Below are 14,376 nucleotides of genomic sequence, written 5' to 3' on the forward strand. Positions count from 1 at the left end.
GTAGAAGCATCGCTTCATAAAGAACAAACGATGAAACGATTCTTTGAGACATAGGAGAGTTTTATTACATATCTACCACACAGAAAACAAAAGGCACATGTAACTCACCAGTGGATAAGCGGAACCGAATACTGAAGGTAGCAGAAGATGGAGACGATGCATAATTGGAGTGGATGGCAGATATTATACAAGCAGTAAACAGATGAATAGACAGTGTATAAGAATTAACAGTACTCACTGATCCTATCTGAATACTGTCGCACAGAAGGGTAAGACAACAGCTTGGCAGCAGACCAAACACAAAGGAAAGGCAAACAAACCAGTGGAGCTACTGATCTCAGGATACACATAAAACCACTATACAAAAACTAGATCTCTCAGAGGACTAACAGGTCCCACAGTACAAACAAACACAAGAACAAAGTCACCAACCAGAATCTGGAAAGAGTTTAGCACATGCCAGAAACAGTATAACAAGCACCTGAGTAATCCAGGCCTAAGATATATATATAAGCCCAGGAAAAGTTCTCTGCCCTAATTAACCAGGCAAAGCTAAATGATGACCAAATCCAGACCCAGACCAAAGGCATTGTCTAGCAATATTTCCAACCGCCTGTTTGGTTTCAGAAACAAATACACCTTGACTTAGCCTGACTTCATCTACATATCTTCGGTGGAGTTGGGATTGTATGTTCTGTGCCATCTTATACCGCCTCTTTTCTTAGTGGATCCATGATGGATGATGATCAAATGAACATTGTTAATCACTGTTCCAATCAACCCTGTACCGTATCCGCTCCCCCTTTTCCCTTTCGTTACATGTTGTAAATGGAAAATGTTTAGTAAAAACACGTAAGTTTTAAAAAAAAGAAATGTATATTCTGTACATTAATTTTCACCATATTCAATATACACCATTCAGTCATAGCAGTAAAACCATTGACCGGTGAAGTAAATAACATTTATTATCTCATTATAATGGTGACTGGCAAGGGCTGAGATATATTAAGCAGCAAGTGATCTGTCAGTTCTGGAAGTTGATGTGTTGAAAGACGTAAAAATGGGAAGTGTAAGAATCTGAGCGACTGTGACAAGAGACAAGTTGTGATGTGTAGACGACTGGGTCAGAGCATCTCCAAAACGTCAGGTCTTGTGGGGTGATCCTGGTGTGTAGTGGTTAGTACCTGCTCCACGGAAAAACAACTGGTGAGAGGGCTATGGGCGCATGAGGCTCATTGATGCGCGTGGGCAGTGAAGGCTGGCCCGTCTGGTCTGATCCCACAGAGGAGCTACTGTAGCACAAATTGCTGAAAATTTTACTGCTCGTTATAATAAAAAGTGATCAGAATATGCAGAGCATCAAAGGTTTCTGCTTGTGGGGCTGCATAGGCGCGGTGTACACGATATTAGTCAGATGGTTTTAATGTTATGGCTTATCGTGTATGTGCTTGCTGTCAATGAGTGGAAACATTCCTTTTTATTATGTCCAATCACGGTGTATCGGAGATCTCTTTAGTAACAAGCAGTTAATCATTAGAACAGGGTTTCAGCTTCTGAATGTAAATAATAATGTCTACATTCACCTACAGCAAGCAGGTCTTCTGAAAATAGTTTGATGAATTTCAGTATAATATACTCGGTATATTAGACATTTTCTGAACATTTTATTATTCAATAATTAAGCTGTATTTACATAAAATTGGAAAACCCCTTTAAAAGCTATTAACGCATATAAAAATTGTTGTAATTGTTTTTTATTAACCCCTTCCCTCTTTGGCCACTTTTGACCTTCCTGACAGAGCCTCATTTTTCAAATCTGACATGTTTCAATTTATGTGGTAATAACTCCGGAATGCTTTTACCTATCCAAGCGATTCCGAGATTGTTTTCTCGTGACACATTGGACTTTATGTTACTGGCAAAATTTGCCCGATACATTCAGTATTTATTGTGAAAAACACCAAAATGTAGCGAAAAATTGCAAAAATTAACATTTTTCTCAATTTAAATGCATCTGCTTGTAAGACAGGCAGTTATACCACACAAAAATGTTGCTAACTAACATCACCCATATGTCTACTTTAGATTGGCATCGTTTTTTGAACATCATTTTATTTTTCTAGGACGTTACAAGGTTTAGAACTTTAGCAGCAATTTCTCACATTTTCAAGAAAATTTCAAAATGCTATTTTTACAGGGGCCAGTTCAGTTGTGAAGTGGCTTTGAGGTCCTTAGATATTAGAAACCGCCAATAAGTCACCCCATTTTAAAAACTGCACCCATCAAAGTATTCAAAACAGCATTTAGAAAGTTTCTTAACCCTTTAGACATTGCGCAGGAATTAAGGCAAAGTAGAGGTGAAATTTACAAAGTTCATTATTTTTTTCCAGAAATTCATTTTGAATCCATTTTTTTTGTACCACAGAAGGTTTTACCCAAGAAATGCAACTCAATATTTATTGCCCAGGTTCTGCAGTTTTAGGAAATATCCCACATGTGGCCGTAGCGTGCTACTGGACTGAAGCACCGGCCTCAGAAGCAAAGGAGCACCTAGTGGATTTTGGGCCTCCTTTTTATTAGAATATATTTTAGGCACCATGTCAGCTTTGAACAGGTCTAGTGGAACTAAAACAGTGGAAACCCCCCAAAAGTGACCTTATTTGGGAAACTACACCCCTCGAAGAATTTATCTAGGGGTGTAGCAAGCATTTTGACCGGCCAGTTTTTTTGCAAAAATTTTTGGAACTAGGCCATGAAAATGAAAATCTACATTTTTTCAAATAAAATGTAGGTTTAGCTAATTTTTTTTCATTTCCAAAAGAACTAAAGTAGAAAAAGCACCACAGCATTTGTAGAGCAATTTCTCCCGAGTAAAACAGTACCCCACATGTGGTAATAAACGGTTGTTTGGACACACGGCAGGGCTTAGAATGGAAAGTGTGCCATTTGGCTCTTGGAGCTCAAATTTAGCAGAAATGGTTTGCGGAGGCCATGTCGCATTTGCAAAGCCCCTGAGGTGACAAAACAGTGGAAACCCCCAACAAGTGACCCCATTTTGGAAACTATACCCCTCGAGGAATTTATCTAGGGGTGTAGCAAGCATTTTGACCGGCCAGTTTTTTTGCAAAAATTTTTGGAACTAGGTCATGAAAATGATAATCTACATTTTTTCAAATAAAATGTAGGTTTAGCTAATTTTTTTTCATTTCCAAGAGAACTAAAGTAGAAAAATCACCACAACATTTGTAGAGCAATTTCTCCCGAGTAAAACAATACCCCACATGTGGTAATAAACAGTTGTTTGGACACACGGCAGGGCTTAGAAGGGAAAGAGCGCCATTTGGCTCTTGGAGCTCAAATTTAGCAGGAATGGTTTGCGGAGGCCATGTCGCATTTGCAAAGCCCCAGAGGTGAAAAAACAGTGGAAACCCCCCACAAGTGACCCCATTTTGGAAACTATACCCTTTGAGGAAATTATCTAGGGTATAGTGAGCATTTTGACCCCACAGGTTTTTTGCAGAAATTTTTGCAAGTAGGCTGTGAAAATGAAAATCTACATTTTTTCAAATAAAATGTAGGTTTAGCTAATTTTTTTTCATTTCCACAAGGACTAAAGGAGAAAAAGCACCATAAAATTTGTAAAGAAATTTCTCCCGAGTAAAACAATACCCCACATGTGGTAATAAACGGCTGTTTGGACACACGGCGAGGCTGAGAAGGGAAAGTGCGCCATTTGGCTTTTGGAACTCAAATTTAGCAGGAATGGTTTGCGGAGGCCATGTCACATTTGCAAAGCTCCTGAGGGGACAAAACAGTGGAAACCCCCAACAAGTGACCCCATTTTGGAAACTACACCCCATGAGGGAATTATCTAGGGGTAGAGTGAGCAGTTTTACCCCACAGGTTTTTTACAGAACTTATTGTAACTAGGCCGTAAAAATGAAAATCTACATTTTTTCAAAGAAAATGTAGGTTTAGGTATTTTTTTTTCATTTCCACAAGGACTGAAGGAGAAAAAGCACCACAACATTTGTAAAGCAACTTCTCCCGAGTAAAATAATACCCCACATGTGGTCACAAACATCTGTTTGGACACACGGTAGGGCTCAGAATGGAAGGAGCACCATTTGGATTTTGGAATGGTTTCTGGGTGTCCTGTCATATTTGCTGAGCCCCTGTAGTACTAGTACAGTGGAAACACCCCAAAAGTGACTCCATTTGGGAAACTGCACCCCCTGAGGAATCATCTAGGGGTATAGTGAAAATTTTGATCCCAAAGGTTTTTTGCTGAATTAATTAGAATTAAGCCATGAAAATGAAAAATATTTTTTTTTTCCAACAAGATGTAGTTTTAGATACACATTTTTCATTTTTACAAGGAATAGAGAAGAAAAAGCACCCCAACATTTGTAAAGTAATTTCTCCCGAGTACGGTAACGCCCCATATGTGGTTATAATCGACTGTTTACATATATGGGAGCATTCAGAAGAAAAGGAGCGGTATTTATCTTTTGGAGCGTAGATTTTGCTGGAATGGGTTGCGGATGCCATGTTGCATTTGCAAAACCCCTGATGTACCAAACAAAAGTGACCCCGTTTTAGAAACTACACCCCTAAAGGCATTTATCAAGGGATGTAGTGACAATTTAGACTCCACAGGTGTTTTTCAGAAATGAATACGCAGTGGATTGTGCAAAGTGAAAATTGCAATTTCTCCACTGATCTGCCCATTCACCGCACAAGATGTTGTGCCCCTAGAGAATCTTACCCCATAAATTGTTAAGCGGGTTCTCCCGGGCATGGTAATGCCTTACTTGTGGCCATAAATTGCTGTTTGGGCACACTGTAGGGCTAAGAAGGGAAAGACCGCCATTTTGAACATGGATTTTGCTTGGTAATAGTTCTGTTTGGGGTTTTGCTGGTATTTCAGCTTATAATGTGGTGGCATATGTAATCTGTGCGGAGTATATCAGGGCATAATAGGAGGGTATAATCATGGGGTAAATAATACAATTATCCATAGATGTGTGTTACGCTGTGAAGCGATCCGTTATGCGCAGGCCGGTGTCACACTGATAAACGGTTTTCTTTCTTATCCCTCCTTTGTAACGCTCTGCACCTTTTGGGGACTTTTTCTCCTTCGTAGTTTGGGAAATATTACTGGGAAAGTTTTGCGCTGGTATAATACGGGCGCCCTCGCTTCCAGCGGATGTGCTATGTCCCTGCCCTTTCCTAGTTCCTAAATACTAGGGCCCTGAAACTGCAGGAATGTTCCCCTCCGGCCTGCGCATTGAGATGTTTTTCCATCACCGCATTACTAGTGCCGTAACTTTTTTATTTTTCAGTTGATTGAGCGGTGTGCGGGCTTGTTTTTTGCGAGACGGGCTGTAGATTTTATTGGTATCATTTTAGAACACATACCACTTTTTGATCACTTTTTATTTCATTTTTTGGTAAAGGAAATTACCAAAAACAAGCAATTCTGGAATAGTTTTTTATTGTTTTTTTTTCTCTGCATCCACAGTGCGCCCTAGATTACATGTTCGCTTTATTCTGCGGGTCGATACGATTACGGCGATACCAAATTTATATAGTTTTTTTAATGTATTGCAGCTTTTGCACAATAAAATCACTTTTTTTATAAAATCATTTGTTTTCTGTGTCGCCATATTCTAAGACCCATAACTTTATTATTTTTGCGTGCACAAAGCGGTGTCAGGGATTATTTTTTGCGGCACGGATTGTCGTTTTTTATTAGTACTATTTTGGAGTAAATGTGACTTTTTGATCACTTTTTATAGCATTTTTTGGAAGGAGATGTGACCTAAAAACAAAGATTCTGGCGCTGTTTTTCATGTTTTTTTTTTACCGCGTTCACCGTGCGGGATAAATTACATAATAGTTTTGTAGTTTGGGTCGTTACGGACGCGGCGATACCAATTATGTATAGTTTTTTTTATTTTTACGGTTTTTCCCATAATAAAATACTTACTATGGGAAAAAAGTCAGTTTAGCTTTATTTTTATTTGAAATGTGTGTGTTTTTATTGTTTTACCACATTTTTATTTACTTTTTTTTACTTTTTTTACTTGTCCCACTAGGGGACATGAGGGCCTGATGCCCCGATCGCTACTCTAATACACTGCACTACATACATAGTGCAGTGTATTAGCGCTGTCAGTTATTCACTGACAGCAAGCCTATGAGGGCGCGCCGCAGGCGGGTCCTCATCGGCTCCCGTACAAGGCAGACTCGGACGCCATTTTCTGGCGTCCGATTGCCACAGCAACCCAGCGATTGCATCACTGGGTTGCCGATCGGGTGAAAACCTATCAGATGCTGCGCTCTATTGAGCGCAGCATCTGAGGGGTTAATCTGCCGGATCGGAGAGTAGCTCCGGTCCTGGCAGTTACAGGAGGGTGCCAGCTGTATAATACAGCTGTCCCCCCGCAGTGATAGTGCCGGCTCTGCTTCTGAGCCCGCACCATCACTGCGCCGTATATATACGGCGCTTTGCGGGAACCACCTCCCGACAGCGCCGTATATATACGGCGTATGTCGGGAAGGGGTTAAAAATGTTGCAGTGTTTTTCTTATGCGGCCTGCATATATTCTAACATTGCAAGCTGCTCCATGCCGTTCACTATCAATTCTGTCAGACGGGCTCCCTATCGGCTCACTCTCCAGCCCCTCCAGTCTGATCCTAAATGCCCATGTAAGCTAAATTCTGGTCAAATCAAAGTTACAAAAATATTTTTTAACCCATAATAGATGCAATGCAAAAAAATTCAAAATAATAATAATAATAATATGATTCATAGGTGTCCATAGCCTTGAAACGTAATGAAGATTTACAGTATTTTCTGAAAGTGCACTGTATTGTAGGTGTAAACAAAGTTTCCAATAGAAATATTTTAAAGGCTATGGAAACATTTGAGCACTTTTTTTTTTTTTTTTTTGCCAAAAAATGTATTATAATGTTAAATGCAACTTTGTAATTGGATTTCCTAAAAAAAAAAAAAAGTTTACTTTTTGTGATACAGCTTCTATGTATCCTGGATACATAGACGCTGCATCTGGCGCTGAAATCTGAATCCGTCAGATCAGCCGGACTGCCGGCTTCAGTGACAGCGGGTCCTGCGTGTCTCTTCATAACTTAGATGTGATCGATAGCAGGTGAATCCTGCGTGTGGGAGACACGCAGCACCTGCTGACACCGAAGCCGTCCGTCCCGCTGACGGATTCGGTTTTCAGTGCAAGATGCAGCTTCTATGTATACAGGATACAAAGCAGCTGTATCTGAAAAATAAAAACTATTGTTTTTAATAAAAACAAATTACAAAGTTGCTTTAAACATTAAATTACATGGTTTCATTTAAAAAAAAAAGTGTTCAAAGGTTTTCAATATCCTTAAACTCCTTTCTGTTGCTGTCCCATAATTGCTGAGTTTTATATTGATATGATTTATTTTCTCTTTTCCCTCAAACGCAGTGTAGAGATGGGAGCTCCTCCTTTAGTGTTAGCTGCGGCAAACTTGGTGAAGGGGATCAGCTATAAGTACAAGGAAGAGATGCTGGCCCATCTCATTGTGGCCGGCTGGGATCAGAAGAATGGAGGACAGGTGAGCGAGCGAGTGAGCTCCTAAATATGATGCAAAAAAAGATGCTGACTCATGGGAAATGAAGTTCACACGTGACAACCGAGCCCAGTATTCAAGTGATTGGGTTCCAACCATGGAATTAATTGAAGCTGCAGCTCCTCAGCAGCCAAGAAGCCACATGCAGAATGTCAGGAGGCTCTAACCCAGATCTAAGGTTTAATGTACATCCGTGTTCCCCAACTAGTGACTTGGGAGCTGCATGTGGCTCTGGGGCCCCCTGCATGTCACTTTTAAACCAATGGCAGCAGTCGATACTATTGATCAGCAGAGTCACCGATGATGTCATAGCATTACTGAAACTTGTCACCCTGCTTAACACCATGTCACTGACAACTAACACAAGAGTAAGAGTCATTTGGTTGTATATTTGATATAATTTTAACCTTTTAATATTCAGTGTGGGAATAGAAAATCAGTGTTTGTCCTGTATTAAATCTGTCTGCTCCATAGGTCTTCGGGACGCTGGGTGGGATGATAACACGGCAACCTTTTGCTATTGGTGGATCTGGCAGCACATATATATATGGTTATGTGGACTCCGTTTTTAAACCTGGCATGTCAAAGGAGCAGTGCGAAAAATTTGCTATCCACGGTAAGGGAATCAACGGCACCTACAGATGTCTCCTCACACCAGAAGGCACTTTTACATCCAAAAATAAAGTACATATAAACTATGTAAACAAATGTGCAGTTCTCTTTGGTGCATTGACTCTAGGAGATGTTTTTTCTTTTTCTTTACCGGCTTTAAGAAACTTCTGAGGCGGAAACATTGGGGAAGATTTATCTAAACTAGTGCAAGAGAAAGAGTTGTCCATGTCAACCAATCAGATTCCACTTCTCATTCTACTTCTCATTATTCAAGGACACTTTTGGGCAATTGCTTCTTTTTTCTCTTGCACCTGTTTTGATAACTATCTCGCACCAGAAGTGCCGCCAGCCAAAATTCAGTAGTCAGCCAGAGGGGTTTTGCAGGAAGGTGATGTTGTGAAGTCCACCTAGTGGAACCAGAGTTTGTCTAAGGCAAAGAATTGATAACTGCCCATAGAGGTCGGTCATCCCATGTACATGATGTTGTATGTACTGTTTAACCATTGCTGGTCAGATGTGGACTCAGGAGACATCCAAAGGGCAGGGATGCGTTGTAGTAATTATCATGTGGTGGAGAAAAACATGATGCCATGATGAAGTAAGAAAGAAAGCAGAGTCAGAGCAAACAGCCACCCAGTTACATTGGTCACAAATTCATGTAACTGTTTACAACTTTATTCCAAAGTCGGGCATTACCAGGCAAAAGAGCCCTCAGCACCAAGAGATGAGAGTGAAGGAAATGGCGCAGTTGGAGTAGACTTTAGAAATCCAAGGCAGGGAGGTCAGTTGTCTATAGGCCAGAGTCGCATGATCTGACGTGTCATGCCCCTAACCTACCATGTGTGAACCATCTTGGAGTCCAGCGGAAAAACACTGTTTTGCCTACATTTATAATCGTAGAGATGGTTGTGGGGATAAGGAAGGGTTGGGAAAATGTGCTCACCAGTTTAAGGCTATGTACACCTATAAAAACGTGTTGTTGTTTTTTCTTAAAAAAGGTGTATCAGTGTGATTGATGCCACTTTCTGAATACTTTATATTAAAAATTATTTTTATTTTTTGAGATACAGCTGCTTTGTATTCTGTATACAGAGCAGCTGTATCTAGTGCTGAAACCGGTATCCGTCAGGTCAGCAGGACTGACGGGTTCAGTGAGCGGGTCCTGCAAGTTCCTGAAAGTCAGGATCGAGCGGTTACCGATCACATCTAAGCTCATCACTATTAGAACTTATTGATGATACGTCCTGTGTGTACAATAACAAGGACTATGATGAAATGAAAAGTGGAGGTGTACATGTTCTATATAGATGTAGGGTGGACCCTTAGAATCATCTCCTCCGGTGGGTCCAAGTAACCCCAGTCCGACGCTGGTCACGTCACCCAAACCATAAGCCACTATTTGCAGTAGCTCTCCACTATGGCCAATAGAGTGCGGTCCTGAGCGGGGACCCCTTCTATGTCTATGTGTCCTGATAAGAAAGTGTCGATCTCCTTGGTTCTTCATGCTCACTAGTAAAGTCTACACTTTAAACACAGAAGAGATCTGTATTAGTGAAATTGTATTTCTATAATGATAATTCTGTGCTGTTTCCTCTCTTCACAGCTCTGTCCCTGGCAATGGGTAGAGATGGTTCTAGCGGAGGTGTGATCTATCTGGTTACGGTCACAAAGGATGGGACAACGGAGACCATTATTAGTGGGGACTCCATTCCTCGCTTCTATGACCTGTAGCAAATTTACCACCAAATGTAATAAACATATTTCCGTAAATCTTTACTTTGAGTAAATTCACTTAAATATCTATTCATATTTTTTATTGTTATCCATGGATCCTCAGTCATGGTGGGCAGTCTGGCAGCTAAGGGGTTGGCACTGTTGCAGCGCTGGGGTCCTGGGTCCAAATCCAACCAAGTACAACATCTCCACAAAGTGTATGTTCTCCTCGTGTTTCCAGGGGTTTCCTCTGAGTATTCAGGTTTCTTCCCGCACTTCAAAACATTCAGACATGAAATTTAGAAAGTGACTCAGGGGGGGCTGTGAGTGAGGACGTCTGTACAGGACTGCAGGATATGTCGGTGCTATATAAGTATCACAAATACATAAATAAATGGTGATCTGCTAAATGTATAACAAATAAGCAAGTCAAGATGAAAATACAAGAATCGAAATATTTTTTTTAGGTAAAAGTACGGCACTTTAGAATACGGCCCTGTAGTGGAAGGCGTTAAGGGGTTGCGATTAACTATTTATCAGATTGCACCTTACATTTTTCCAGAGCCGGACTGAAAATTAAAGAAGTGATCTGATTGGTTACTATTGACAACACGGACACTTTTTGTTAGAACAGCTTTTACGCATTAAGCCCATTTTAAACAATCAGACGTAGGATCATTACCATGAATCGCTAGGTTAGTGCTTGGATCACATATACTATACAATCTAATGCAATTTGGCGCACATTTTTGTAAAAATAATTACTTTTGCGCACCTTCAGTATCCCAATGGATACCCTTTGCTTCCTGGTCCCACTATCCAAAATGGGGACGGGCTTTCTGTATACTATGAGGTGATCCTGCTCCCACAATTCACCAGCGCAGCGCCATCATCACTCAGCACGGAGGTCCTGGGAAGTGGTTGATCATTTTTATTGCGCATGCTCGGCTTCATATTGCTATGTGCTCCATTGAGGTCGATGGAGCCCATAGAAGTCCATGGACACGGCGAGCATGTGCAGTAAGATAAATAGCGCATCTCGGGGCGTGAAAGTAGAACTGCTGTCTGAGCTTCTGCCACGAAATGGAAAGCGCTGCTCAGAAAAAAGAAGCACTCGGATGAACTGCGCAGACTCGGCCATGTTAGGGACATCACCAGCTGGACGAACTTTTGCCGGTGAGGGTACATGTGACAGAGGTGACTGATAGCCAGTGGTGTAGCTATAGGGGTCTCAATGGTCGCAGTTGCGACCTGGCCCCTAAGCCTGGGGAGCCCACAGGCACCACAACGCTGACCGTGTTGGACACGGTTCCAACTGTATTTGCATCCTTAGGACACAGATACAGTTGAATTTAATGCTGGAGCAAGGAGCTGACAGCCCCTTGCTCCAGCATTTACTGTGCCAACAGCGGATCGGCGCAGGCAGGCGCGATGTTGTGACGTCATTGCGTCTGTCTGCGCCAAGTCACTCATAGCACAAACCAAAGGGGAAGGCTCCTCCACCCATTGTGGGAACGGGGATAGATAAGTAATGTTATTTTTCTATTAGGACATATGTGAGCATTATACTGTGTGGGGGCAGCTATGGGGAGCGTTATACTGTGTGGGGGAAATTATACTGTGTGGGGGCAGCTATGGGGAGCATTATACTGTGTGGGGGAAATTATACTGTGTGGGGGCAGCTATGGGGAGCATTATACTGTGTGGGGGCAGCTATGGGGAGCATTATACTGTGTGGGGGCATTAAACTGTGGAGGCAGGTATGGGACTGTTGGGCAAGGTGGCTAGGCATAGGTGCGCGCAGCAGTGCTGGGAAGGGGTAGGGGGGCCCAAGCTGAATTCTTGCACCAGGGCCCATGAGACTTTTGCTGCGCCCCTGCTGATAGCTCAACAATGAACGACTTTGATTTTCAGATGGTTTGTTTTTAAGAGCAATTAGGTTATTGGGAAAACCCTGTTAATACAGCTCTGGTGTGACTATTAATACCGCAAACATGACTTGTATCATTAGAGGAATGTGGCATCTTCTTCACCTTCTAGCAGACTCTCGCTCCTATTTTCCTTCTGGCTCTATGTTACTGTTCAGACCCTTCCCAATCTTTAGAAAATCAGTCAATAATAATACAGTAAGGGTCCTCTTACACGGCCTGAAATGTGCCGTCTAAACGAGCGCTGATCAACGAGACAGTTTGTTGATTGGCGCTCATTTGCTCCTTTCACAACAGTTTGTCAATCGGCGCTTGTTTTCTCCTTTCATATGTGGATGAGCGAACGTTACTCCGGTAGCTCGTCCCCATACATTTCTATCACGTCGGCAGCCCGTCTCCCTGTTTACACAGGTGAATGTGCAGCCGATGAACGAGACTCCTGATGTACATGCCTGACATATAGCTGGGACACATGCCACAAAAAAAAGTTTTACTGGAATGGCACTGGCCAAAGCAACTAGATCTCCCGCTCTCCGCATATTTTGCCATCCGCATCATAAATTTCTGGCGGGAGAAGCGGATGACAACATAACTGTAGGCTCCCTATAAAGCTTTCCATTTACGGTAGATACTGTAGCCCAATTTAGAAGTTCACAGTCCCAGTCTACAAGACTAAATGTCTCCCTTAGTAGTAGATAAAATGTATATATTTTTTTTTTTTTTTAAATTCCAGCTTTTTGCAGTTCTCACTTCATGTAGACACTTTTATTGTGTAATTATAGTTATAAAAAAGAAACACAAAAAGCCTAAATGTACTTTATTGATAAATTAAATCATAAGATCAGTAAACAGGAAAAACTATAAGATCTTTTTATTTCAAGCCCACACAGTAGAAGCACTTACATTCTCATCCTGTTTAATCTGCTCATACCGTGATAATTATTCTCTATGCAAAAAGTAAACGCCTGTTGCGGACAATCCGGCGATCATACGTGATCAGAATGTGTTTGTTTTTTGTTGATGATGATCGTACATGTATATTATGGGATATAATGCCACGACTTCCATCAGCCAGAACTTCTGCTTCTATCGGACAACCATTTCCTAAGACGGCAGCTACATGGGTGACTATTTTTGCATCAATGCAGGGGTGTAATTAGGGGGAGGTACCAGAAGATGTGCCCCGGGTGCGGAGTAGCAGGGTGGCGTCAACAAGCCACTTTGCCCTGGCCATATACTAGCTGTATCTGGCCAAGGCAAAGTGGCTTGTTGACGCCACCCTGGCACTCAGCACCCGGGGGAGTGGAATTAATCTTTGCCCAGGGTAAATAAAATCCTAGCCACAGCTCTGCATCGATGTACGGGGTGGTCATCCATGACAACTGCAGGATTAGCAATATAAAGTTTCTCAGGTGTCCACCATTTGTGTTCATGTTTATAGAAGCTTTTATGAGCATGGCAGAGGCTGGTCATTCACTTTAGATAGCGGTCAACTGAACATTGGAGGAATAGCTGTCCGCTGAACTAGACTCCCCCGTACACATGCACACGGCCGAGCGAGCGTGGGTTCTCAGTAGGGATAAAATTAGACTCCTCTTGCAGCTCTTATCTCCTTACGAACAAAAGGATTGGGCACGTGGAAATCAACCATGCCCGACCATTCATTCCCCGACATCTGCCGTCAGGGGAGAGCCGGGACACCGCCACACATATCAGGTCAACTTTCTATCACCGATAACATACGGCACAAACTGAGCTTTTTCCTTTACGGAAGACACGATACTGCCATAAGACAGAGTACAACAAGCCGGTCATCCCATAAAAAATTATTACATCCATTCTAGTAGCATCAGAAAGTGTTCCTAAGTAACCCAACCCCCGCTCATCCGCTCCACGATGGGATATGAAATAAATAGCGTTACTTGACTGTATAGTGAATGTGTAATGACTACGCAGCGCAGAGCGGACAATGGCGAGCGCTCCTCGTCTGTATCTGGTATGGGATCTCGTGTTTCATGAGTGGAGGGAAGAAGAACAATTCTATCAATTACACCATTTACAAAACATGTAAGAATGGATAATTGCGCCTTCTGACTCTGTGGTGTGATGTCTCTTATATTGATATCATATCGTACAAATACAAAAAAAAAAATTAACAACGTTAGAACAAAACTTAAAGTACATTCCAATAAACCCTAAATCCGACTGAAAATATGAAGCTAACGTAAATGAAAGCAATATAATGTTATATCAACTGATCAGGTTCTCAATATAATGTTATATAAACCGATCAGGTTCTCAATATAATGCGATTTATTGCAAATAACTATTAAGATATTTAAAAATTTAAAACCTTAAACCCAAAATCTTCTTGTAATTACCGAGAAAATGTAAAGGAAAAATCAATAATATGTGAGACAGTCGGATTAGGAATTTAAAGTAAACCTGCCATATAACAAAATTGTCGCAAATGTTCCGAAACTTCCTA

At 41.6% G+C, this 14,376-nt stretch overlaps 1 protein-coding gene across 2 annotated transcripts in view; it reads left to right on the forward strand.

Moving 5' to 3' along the window:
* PSMB9 (proteasome 20S subunit beta 9) overlaps window positions 1–10,023 on the forward strand; it is a 29,526-nt gene extending 19,503 nt beyond the window's left edge. For both annotated transcript variants that reach the window (XM_075834499.1, XM_075834500.1), the window contains 3 exons: window positions 7,491–7,620; window positions 8,110–8,251; window positions 9,851–10,023. In XM_075834499.1, coding sequence (XP_075690614.1) covers window positions 7,491–7,620; window positions 8,110–8,251; window positions 9,851–9,978 — 400 coding nt within the window. In that variant the 3' untranslated portion in view covers window positions 9,979–10,023. The remainder of the gene's footprint in view (window positions 1–7,490; window positions 7,621–8,109; window positions 8,252–9,850) is intronic.
* The last annotated feature ends 4,353 nt before the right edge of the window (window positions 10,024–14,376 follow it).

The sequence above is a fragment of the Rhinoderma darwinii genome, chromosome 8, assembly GCF_050947455.1.
Source record: "Rhinoderma darwinii isolate aRhiDar2 chromosome 8, aRhiDar2.hap1, whole genome shotgun sequence".
Taxonomy (NCBI): domain Eukaryota; kingdom Metazoa; phylum Chordata; class Amphibia; order Anura; family Rhinodermatidae; genus Rhinoderma; species Rhinoderma darwinii.